Source organism: Haematobia irritans, chromosome 5 (genome assembly GCF_050003625.1).
Source record: "Haematobia irritans isolate KBUSLIRL chromosome 5, ASM5000362v1, whole genome shotgun sequence".
NCBI classification, from domain to species: Eukaryota; Metazoa; Arthropoda; class Insecta; order Diptera; family Muscidae; genus Haematobia; species Haematobia irritans.
The window spans coordinates 79,778,017-79,790,219 of NC_134401.1; the positions used below are offsets into that span (position 1 = coordinate 79,778,017).

Here is a 12,203-nt window from a genome sequence, read left to right on the forward strand (position 1 = left end):
TACAAATTCTTATCATTTAAATACTTTTGGGGATAGATTTTTATTTATTGTGTAACAAAAACACCACATTTTCAGTGAAGGGGAGCGAAAAATTAAAAACCGCATACGTCTCTCAGACGTGGATTAATTGTCTAGGGTTAATGGGACCTTTTTTCTAAACACCTTCAAAAAAAGTGTGCTTAAAATTTTACTTCCAAACATATAATTTTTACATCTACACATATGAAAAACAGTCTTTTTCGTCCATTTATGAAACCATATATTATTATAATCAGTACCAAATTCTACAAATTGAACACCATTTGATCCACGATGGAAACCGGAACTAAATAATTTAATAAGCTGTTAACTATTTGGGCTGCTGGACATTAAATCTATTACTTTGTTAATTTTTAAAGATTGTTGTAAAATACCTTTTTTAGCATAGAACATAATTATAAACTTTCTTATTCATAAAATTCGACAATTCTAACTCAGTATTTCTCGATGATAATGCATTATTTATTTTTAAAATTATTTTAATGCCAAATATTGTCCCAATAAACTCACCTCTTAATTGGTCTGTAGAAAATGGGGGACATGCTGTTTTGTGGAAGGATAGTTTATGTAGAAAATATTTCTTATATAACAAACTTCTACGAAACATCAAGGGGGTTAATAGCTATAGCCAATTTCTTTATGAAGTTTTTAGAAGTTTGGGTAATAGCAATATACATTTTCGTTGAAGGAATAAACTTATCTACAGGAAATTGCCGATTATTTTTATTGCATTGGATGCAGGGTCATGTATTAATCGAATAAATAGAAGAAATGCATAAAAGAGACAAAATTGAAATAAAGTTTACAAGCAAACTAAATTTAAAAAATGTTTAAGCTTGGTGTTGATAAGAACTGCATTTAAAGTAATTGCAAACGATTATATATAAAAAAATAAATAGCAAATAACTGCTAAACAAAGACAATATTACCGATTAAGTACGTAGAGTCAGACGACACATATATATCGACACTCCATCCCATCCCAAAGGCCATTTCGGGCAGTTGTGATACTAAGAACATTGTAAATTGAAATGAAAAATACATACGAAAAAATACTCGATTCCAAGTTTCTATTATAATTGGTGCCATTAGTTCAGTCCAAAATCAAATCTGGTGACCGTTATACCCCAAAAAGTTTTTCAGCGGTGAATGAATGAACATGGAATCGGGCAGCACTCAGTGATAAGAGAGAAGTTCACCACTGTGGTATCACAATGGACTGAATAGTATAAATGAGCCTGATACATCGGGCTGCCACATAACCTAACCTAAACCATGGATCGGTATAAACCAGCTCTTGGTGCATCTAAACTACCTTTAGATTTTAAATTTCAGGCGAGTCAAATAAAAATTCTTGAGGATCAAGAATCGGGCTATATCGGGGGAGGTTATACTAGAATATGAACAGACACAAGCCCTATTAGGTATACATATTTGTGGGCGAGAAATTCAATGACTTAAATCACCGAGACCCCAAATATTCTTTGTCCAAAAAGCTCATATAAAAAATAAACTATAAATAAAATCATGCATTTCTTTAATTTTTAGGCAAATCGAGTCAAACATATGCTTTTTTCCATTTCTAGCAAACGATGAACCAAGTACAACTGTTTATGTAGAGGTGTGTACGTGGTACAAAATTGTCGTGATTCACGTGTGAGTTGGGCGTCACGCTGACGTCAACTGCACGAGTCTAACCAAAAGCCGTGCATGAGTCAAGAAAATAATATTTTCGTGAGTGTGCGGGGGTAACGAATTATTGTCGTTTACGACAATAATCCTGCTCGCGAACATAATAACGCTGAATTCGCTTACAATTTTAGTGACACCTATGATGTTAAGAGTTTAATAACGCATTCGGTCAGATCACTCCTCTCCCAAATCTACAACAATGTGGCACAAAAATAGAAATATATTCCGAAATTCTCAAGATTTGAAAATGGTGTGAAAGAAAATAACACTTTTGTAAAACAAGTATATTTTTATACTGTTCTTTTCTGAAAAACATGAGTGACATTTTTTCTCAATGCACCACACCACAATGCTGCCGGGTTTTTGTCATTTTTTGTTAATCGAGTATCATCACAGTATTTTATAGTAAATATTACCATAAATATTACAAAAAATCATTTTCAGCACTATTGGGTTAATTTAAACTGAGTATAGATGAATATATAAAATGAATTGACTGTTTTACGTATAATTCTACAAAACTAGTTTTCCTGCCTTAACTATATTCGTTTTACTATGATGTAACCGAAATATTTTTGTTACCCAAACGATTTTTCCATGTTAACATAGTGACGTTTTTAAATGCAAGAAAACTCTACATAGGATGAGACTTTTCTCACCATTGTAAATTTTTGGTTTTTTACCAAATTATCGGTTTGGATAATTTATTGATATTGCAGCTAATATTTGTTGTTTTCTTTAAATTGAGGTCCTTTGAATCAGCTTTTATGTGGTATACAATCTGGTATGCGTTGCCTGGGTGTTAAGCAATACTTTTATGTTGATGACTAATCGCCAAGTGGATAGTGTATTATGCTAACCTCCAAGGGGGTTTACATAGAGGATGATATAAAATCTAGGCTTGTTTTCTTTAGGATATGTCCAAAAATGTGCAACACTGGTATCAGCTTTTTACCAACAATCACAGAAAACAAGTAAAATCGTACATTTTTAATGTATGAAGTGCTGTGATTATTTATGCCACTTTACCATATTTAAATTCATGTTATTCGGTAAATTAGTCACAATTAAAAGCTATTGTAAATGACACTGAAAAAATGTCCAAGATAGAACACCAGTGCAACGATGTTCTGGATAGCTCATAAAAGTTTTGCATTGAGTACTAAAAGAAAACAGGCCTTATAATAGAAGCAAATACAATTTCGTTTAAATTGGACATTTTCCTTACGGTAAAGAAATATATTCTTCAATACTATTAACATTTTCGTTAAAAGTACAAAAATTTCTTTACAATAATGAAATTGAATGCTGTTTTGGTTGGATCAAGGTTAATACAAATTTCATTAGTATTGTCAGTTCAATAATTTTTGAAATGTCATATGGCTTTTAGGCTATGTGAGACAACCAGTCTAAGGTTGGTTATCTTATCACTTCTTCACGTGAAGCACAAAAGCTGTATATAATGCATATGTTGTCGTCAAGTTCTTCCGTCGTCTCGTTCTTCCTGACCATTGAATCGCTTTTATAGCATTTTAACTTTTTAACATTTTCTTGACTTTCGTTTACTGCTTAGACAATTTTTGATCTTTCGTAGTTCATTCCAATGTAAAGGGAAAAGGAAGCTGATGGTATTAAATCATATATGCTACAGAGTCAGCAGAGGGTTTACTCTGAATGTATCATGAATAAGCCTCTCGATGCTCTCGTGCTGGTTAAAAATACATTACGAGCATACAAAACAAACAACAACAAAACAAGTAAAAACAAACAAACAATAGTTAACAAAATGAAACTGAAATAAAAATTCAAATAGGAAACAATAACAATGAAACAATCAACACAAACAATAATAGGTACATTAAATAAGAAAAACGAATACAGAGACAGACAGTCAGACAGAGAGTGAGTGAGTAGAAGAGAAAGAAAGAGTGGAGAAGAGAAGAGATGAATTTCATTTGAATAGCTTACCCTGGGCACAGTTATATTTATCAGTCCCCAACAGATTTTTTTCAATCCCCATGGAATCTAATCGTGTAATGTTGTTGTACACACAGACAGGACAACAGTAGAATATGGTGGTATTGAAAATTGGTTCATATGATGGTAGTGGTGGTGGTTGTGGTGTTGATGGTAGTACAATAGATTGGTGATGGTGTCGTTATTGGTGGCAAAAACGAAAATTCATTGGATTTACAAGTTTTGTCAAAACATTTTTGGGGCAAGGTGGGGTTCGAAAGGCAATTGTGTGGGTATGGGTATTCGTGTATATGCATTTGAGGACAGTTAATAAATCCGTTTGTTTGTTACATTTTAAAGGATTTGCCATAGGCACAATTGCCCATAGGTTTTCATGGATGTTGGATGGTGCAATATGGTCAAGGGTTTACAGGGATAATGCGCCATTAGTTTTTATTGTGTTATGTTTTTACATATTGCACGTGGCGTTGTTGGCAAAATAAATATTTCACCCGGATGAAAGACACAAATATAAAAACACATCCGCACAAATGCATCCCCAATGTATTTATTGGACATTTATGTTTGTTTTATTTTTTTTTTTAATTTAATACATTAGTTAATTGAAGGTCAGACATTGTGTTTTTTATTTGTTCATAATGTTTGCCGACGTGTTGTATACATTTTATGTTTTATTGTGAAATGAAAGAAAAACAAAATGGGAAAAAATACAGGATAATCATTTGAGAGAATAACATTTTACATAACATTTTAGTATAGAATTTAAATAAAGGAAACGAAAACAAACAGAATATCCAATCAAATCAATTAAATGAACTTAATCGAAATGACATTGTGAGAGGTGAGAAATGTTGTAAAATAAACATTTGTAGTATTTAAAGAGTAAAGAGAAATTGTAGTATAGTAGTAGTAGTGGTAGAAGAAGAAGAAAAAAGGAAGAGAATAAGACGTTTATTTTAAAATAAAATAAACAAATCGTAAAAATAGTATACTATTCGGAGTCATAGCTTCCTTTTGATAAATAGATTATGGGAGAGATAATATCGAGTGTAGGGACATCATAGATCCATAGAGGGGAATAGAAATGGGAAAAAATCAAAAATCAAGAAGAACGAAATTAAGAAAATTAAGAAAGACGGGGCGTGGCGTTGCCACCATTGAATAATAGAAAAGGGGGGTCGACTGACTTCATACCTTTAATGCATTGACTATTAAACCACTTCACCTTTATTTCATTACAATTTACAAAGACGAATAGTCACATATGTACGTACAATGTGATAATATGTGATTCACAAACGTATTTACAATCAGATAATGAATACTTACAGTACTAATTTTTTTATACACATAACTTACTTAATTTATTTTGTTCTTAGATAGTTGTTAGTATTACAGATGCACAGATTAATTATTATAATTTATTGTTATTTTTGAAATGTCTTTTTATATAATTACACACAACGAAACACTATATTTTCCTCCGGATTGAAATTTTAGACAAAAGAAATTCCCCATTTTCTTTCTAAGCAAATTTACCAGACTTTATTACAAATGATTTAACGAGTGTCTGTAATATTTTTTGTTTGCTTTTAAATAATTTATTTTCAAGACAAACGAAAACTTTGTCTATCTAAAATTTCGTTTCTTAGAAAAGATATCTTCCAGTGTAGATTTTAATGATAACTCTTTTAGAGAGGACACACTTCAAAAGTCTTTAAAACGCTATATATAAATTGTAGTTCTTCAAATATTAAACACAGTATCTTAAAACTTATCTCACAATATTATTTCCTTAGCATTGCCAATACAGATAGTACTAACAAAGAAAAAAAAAAAAAACGTTTGGAAAACGTGTACCGAAAACATTTTTCTTTTGTTAGAGTTTTTTTTTTTAATTTCTTCGAAAATTTTAAACTTTTATCACCAAACAAATTCGTTTGTTATAAAATTTTTATTTTTTTCAATAAAAAAATATTTTTGAACCAACAACCATTTCGTTTATATCAAGCACTGTTCTTTTCTAACTTTAAAACTTTAATAAGACACATTTTACAGTTCATAGTAAAAATTTAATACAGTAGTATGTAATGTTGAACATATTTTCGGAGTCTTCCGAACATATCGGGAATATAGGTAAAAAGTTGGTCGAAGCAGGGCTTGAATCCACGGCCCTTGGCATGCAAGGCGGACGTAGCAACCAGTGCTCCACGTTGCCCAACTGAATGTATTTTTCTGTTAAATAAAGTTTGTTTAATCGGCTCGTGGGCGCCGCAAGCTATGCTATATTAATATAACTTATATAGATAATTATCTATTGATGACAATAACAGCTACATAGCTCAGTGGATAGTGTGCTGGCTTACAAATTGCATGGTCCGCGGTTCGATTCTCCGTCCAGGCGAAAGGTAAAATTTAAAAAAATTATAAAATCGAATAATTTCTTCTACATTGTTTGCATTCCAGAAAAAGGTGCTAAGAACTAAAAAACCTCGTGGAAGTGAGAAACATGTGAGGGAATATGCAATTAACCAGAAAAGATTGTTTTTTGAGTTATGAAATTGTTTTTACAACCTGGAAAAGAATAAACTTTAATCACAAAAAGTATATACTCCTCCCAAAGAAAATTCCTTACAGCGAAAAGCAAATGAGAAACGAAATTTGTTTGTCTAAAATAACGTTTGGGAGGAAAGCATTATTTTTTTGCGTGTAGGTTTGGTATACGCAAATTGGGACTATACCCAGTATATCGGATCTTCCAATTTTCGATTGATTAGTGTGTTGACATTTTTTCGAAATAAATTATCAAACATTTGAAAAAATTCTGCTCATAACCAATTATTGGTTGTTATAAATCTATTCATTAAGACCTTAGGCAATGGAGCGATAAAAACTAAATCCGTTACAATTTCGGATAAAAACTACGGTATATATAAGCCCAAGGAGTTAAATCAGGAAATCGTATATATGGGTGCTATCCCTAAAATATGCACCGATTCACAAAATTCACATATTTTGAGGCAATACCGAAGGAGTACTACCAAAATGGTATCAAAAAATTGGAAGGTCGTTATAATCGTTGTATCGCTCTTGAAGGGAACTATGTTGAATAATAAAAACGAATTTTGACAAAAAAAATGTGTTTTTCTTTGTTAGACCGGGGACTTATCTGAAAATCCTACAGAATTTAGACCCCAAATGGGAGGGCGGGTTTATAAGGGGGATATTTCAAAATCTATACGGATACACAATTTATTCGGAACACAAATTTATGGTCCTAAAAAACCTCTAGATTTCAAATTTCATGCAAATTGAATAAAAACTACGGTTTCTAGAAGCTTAAGAAGTAAAATCGGGAGATCGGACTATATGGGGGCTATACCAAAACATGAACCGATACATCCCATTTTCGACACACCTATTTTGTAGATTTCGAATTTCACGCAAATCAGATAGAAAATAAGGTTTCTAGAAGCCCAATATCCTAAATCGGGGGGTCGGTTTATATTGGGCTATAACAACACATGGACCGATATTGCCCATCTTCGAACTTGACCAGCTGTAGCGTGATTACAACAGACAGACGGACATCGTTATATAGTCTTAGAATTTCTCCCTGATCTAGAATATTTATACTTTATATAGTCGGAAATTGATATTTCGATGTGTTACAAATGGAATGACAAACTTATTATACCCCCGTCACCATTCTATGGTGGTGGGTATAATTAATTATATTCCCTTATGCTGATTTGTTCCTCAAAACCGATAGAGTGTTAACTGATTTTAAAATTATTAATGTTACTTGTTGCTGCAACAAATATTCGGTTCCATCATTTTATAATCAGAAATTCTAAATAGGTTCATTGAGCAGAACTTTATGAAAATTGGATGAGATATTCGCTTCTGACGTACGAGCAATCAGTAAACTCCTTATGTAACTTAACATATTGATAACAGGAGGAGTTTTACGAGGCAATAGACAATTAGACACGAATTTTTTGCCTGAAAAGATACTGATACTGAAATAACATAGTTCCCTATCGAAGTATGCAAGATTTTTGTTGTTGCGATGTAATTGATTGATTTTAAGAAGAAACAAACGAACGTTTGATATGGGAGGCTCCCATACCATACAATGGTTAGTATGCCCGCCTTGCATACACATGGTCGTGGGTTCAAACCCAGTTTCGAACAAACACCAAAAAGTTTTTCAGCTGTGGATTATCTCACCTTAGAAATGCTGGTGACTATTCGGAGTGTTTCTAAGTGGTTTCACTGCAATGTGGACCGCGTTCGGGCTCGGTTATACACCCAGAGAAGGAATATGATCACTATGTTTTAAGGGCAAATGTTATTTTTGGGTGGTGACCATTTAACATGGTTGTCGCAACCATGTTATTTTCTCGGAAATTATGTATCTGATTTCGGCAAGCAGTTTATATTTGACGAGAAAGCAACATTTTTGTGACCAACGTGTTACATGGTCACCATAAAAAATAACATTTTCCTCTTGAAACATGTTTGATGTGGTCATATTCCTTCTCCCGTGTAAAAAGGAGGTCCCTTGTCTTTTAGCTTAACTTAGAAAAGGGAAGCACTCAGTGATAAGAGAGAAGTTCACCACTCTGTTATCACAATAGACTGAATAGTTTAAGTGAGCCTGAAATATCGGGCTGCCACATAAGCTAACCTAACCTAACCTACAGCGAAAAGCAAATTATAAACGAACTTTGTTTGTCTAAAATTTCGTTTGTGAGGAAAGAATTACAACGTTCTATATTTGACAGAGATCGGTTAATAAATGTTAGTCATGTGGCCATATTTAAAATAATCAGACGAACTGTTGTGGAACTGTAAGGAAGTTTCTTTGGGAGAAAAGTATATACTTTTTGTGATTAACGTTTATTCTTTTCCAGGATGTAAAAACAATTTCATAAAGACTAACTCAAAAAACAATCTTTTCTGGCAAATTGCATTTTCCCTCACATCTTTCTCACTTCCACGAGGATTTTAGTTCTTGGCACCTTTTTCTGTAATACACACAATATAGAAGAAATTATTCGATTTTATAATTTTTTTAAATTTTACCTTTCGCCTGGACGGAGAATCGAACCGCGGATCATACAATTTGTAAGCCAATACACTATCCACTGAGCTATGTAGCTGCTATTGTCATCAATAGATAATTATCCATATAAGTTATATTTATATAGCATAGCTTGCGGCGCCCACGAGCCGATTAAACAAACTTAATTTAACAGAAACATACATATAGTTGGGCATTTAGTTTGGTTCAAACGCATTTTTTTTATTGAAAAAAATAAAAATTTTGTAACAAACTAATTTTTTTGGTGATAAAAGTTTAAACTTTTCGAAGCAATTCAAAAAACGCTAACAAAAGAAACACGTTTGCGGTACATGTTTTCCAAACGTTTGTTTTTCTTTGAGTGTAGTACTTAAACTTTTCAATGTCATATTTTTGGCGTATATTTCGATATAAATACCAATTTAGAGGGGCCAAATACTAACTTAGGTGTATGTGAGCCGACATGAGACAGAGCAACCTGAATCCTCTGAGCCTAACCTAACTTACCGCATATATGTATCACCCAAGCTTCATTAATATGACCAGAATTAGAATGATTATAATAAAGCAATTACTTCAAAGCTACTGTAATAGATTATCTTCCATAATAAAAAATAACGGTGTGCCATTTTAACCTAACCTAACGGCGAGAAATGAGTGTGGTGAACGATACAATATAGTGGGTGCCCTTGGGATTTCGGCCTAATTTACTTGTTTTAGTATAGGTAATATATTGTATCATCAATGTTGAAATCCATACCATTATTTTTTTGTTTTTCGAAGACAACATTTACCAATGGATTTTGGATTAGTTCACGATATGCTTTCAAATAAAATACAATTTGTCTTACAATTCACTTCGACAAACAATTTCTAGAGAAAAACATACAAATTCCACAATGAGTTACTGCCATGTGTCTCTCAATGAAACAATGGCACGTTTTTGGCCCATCACCTTATGGAACAGGGGGCGGGGTGGGGGGGGGTTACATGATTGTATGTGCCAACCATTTTCCAACAACTTAAGCCACCTCAATTGTTGATTCCTTTTTCCCATTTGAGTACTGCTACTGTTGCTGAAGCTGTAAATTCCATTTATGGGAATTGCATGTATATGCGTTAGGGTGTCCAAAACCGACACCGGTTAACCGATTAACCGGATTCAGTTACACAAACCAACCGAATAATGAAAAAATTGGCATTTTCAGTTAACTGTGAAAACCGGGTTCTGACCATCGGTTCACCGGTTTTCTGTATTTCAACTAAATTTATTTTTATTTTTCATATATTTCTTCCAAAAGTGGAACGTTTTGCAGAGATATACTGAAGGTGAGAAACAAATGACTAGTCTACGAGAAATTAGTGCAAATTGCCACTAATGCTCCCATTATAGGACTGGTACCGCTCAAGTTTATCAACATCTTTAATTGTCATACAATTTATTGGTTTTTATACTCACTTGATATTAAAATCTTTTTGAATCCACACTTTTACTACAACACAACTATCAGAATTATTTATTGTTCAACATATTCCTTTCTGGTGCGATACGGATGGAAATAGGGTCCTAAAAGTTTGTCCCGACATGACAAGATGTCTATGGGGTAGTCCTAGTTGTCTATGGCGTAGTCCTACAAAGTTGTTCCAAGACGTGTCCTTAGGAATGAGTCCAAGTCGTATCCTAAAGTGTAAATTTTCCCAGCCAATGACAAACCCATGTTAAAGTGACTGGTCCATTCCATACGCTTGGACCAGAACTGTGACTGGTTCCTGGGGTTGATCCATTTCCCGTAGGGTACTTACAACACAGTTTCACTAAGTAAATGAAGAGATTTTTGTCAAATGACATTCCACTTAGTTGTAAAGTCCTTTCATTGACAATGTTGTCTGTGTAAAATGTCGGTCCTCAGAAAAGAAAAAAATTATTTTAGAAAACTTATATTCGGATATCTACACTCAGTCAAGGAGTATTTTCAGCGCAAAGGGGGCACCTTAACGGGTTTCAATTTTCTTGTCAATGTTCTATAAATTGTTAATTTTATTAACACGCTATTTTATTTATTTATTTTTTTTTTAATAAAACCGGTTTCAACCGGTTAACCGGTTTTGAGCAAAATAGAAACCCGAAAACCAGTTAAAAAATTGGGATTTTCGGATAAACCGTAAATCGTTTTTTCAATAAAACCGGTTATTTGGACACCCTAATATGCGTGCAAGGACAGAGTATTGCTCATACCCAGCCAAGATCCACATGTGGGGAATCTTAACGTTCCTTTTGCACATTTTCAAGATGCTTTCAGAAATATCCTTCATGAGTTCAGCACACACACACACACACTGACAAACACATGCCCGTAAATTCATATGAATGGTGTTGTGGCCATACAAATGAGTGGGTGTGAGTGTTCGGGTGTATTGTTGTCGGTTGAAAGTGAGAATGGATTTCTAGAGCAAGTGTTAAAACACAATTGTACCTCAATTGCTTTTGTGTTTATTTTCATTACTTCTGAAGTGGATGAATGTTGGTGTAACAGCCAACTGTTGCAATTTGTTAAGTGTTCAACATATTCTCACAATTACATAAGCTACTTTATTTATTCTCTTAACCTAAGGCTGTTTCGAAAAGCGAAATTTAAAAAAGTTGCTGCAAACTTGCAAGTAAAAATCATAGTATTTAAAAAAATCTCTACAAGTGGCTAGAAAAAGAGCAAGCAGAGAGTAACAAAGTTAAACATTTTTTTTTGGTATTTCTACTGCCAAAAGGTTGTAAACGTAAAAATGTCTTATACCTGTATATAAAGTGTAATACCATAAATGTAGCAAGTGACTCATGCAGGATGTGAGCGGCATCCCTATATTCTATCATCTGTACTCTTATAGAAGGGCCAATAAGAAAGCTGTAATGGTGGACAGGACAGATCTGAATAATATAAGGTTTGACACATCAAGTGACTCATGCAGGATGTGAGCGGCATCCCTATATTCTATCATCTGTACTCGTATAGAAGGGCCAATAAGAAAGCTGTAATGGTGGACAGGACAGATCTGAATAATATAAGGTTTGACACATCAATCCCTGGAATAGAATTATTGCCATGAGAGCAAGTAATAACAATATCAATTATTGGTGGCTCATGCAACAGTAAATTATTGTTTGTCCCCCACTTGTCCCTCCTTTTATTTATTTATTTATTAATATATTTACAATCATAATGAATTATGAAAATAAACAGGAAATATAGGTGCTAACAACATAGGGTTTCGACGTTCCATAAGGGAACTTTTGAAGTCTTGCTATTTATACTAATAATGCCTCTAACATTTTCCTACATATACGTGGGCATACTCCCTGTGGGTAGTACCAATTTACCACCGGAAGTGGTGGTAATTCGATTGTGGATGGCAG

The 12,203-nt window shown here is 33.4% G+C and overlaps 1 protein-coding gene across 5 annotated transcripts in view; it reads right to left on the minus strand.

The window, feature by feature from the left end:
* Trpm (transient receptor potential cation channel, subfamily M) overlaps window positions 1-12,203 on the minus strand; it is a 521,822-nt gene that overhangs the window by 196,269 nt on the left and 313,350 nt on the right. Inside the window, exon 8 of one of the 5 annotated variants that reach the window (XM_075313648.1) lies at window positions 3,700-3,756. The exons of the other annotated variants lie outside the window; for them this stretch is intronic. Coding sequence (XP_075169763.1) covers window positions 3,700-3,756 — 57 coding nt within the window. The remainder of the gene's footprint in view (window positions 1-3,699; window positions 3,757-12,203) is intronic. 5 annotated transcript variants of the gene reach the window in all.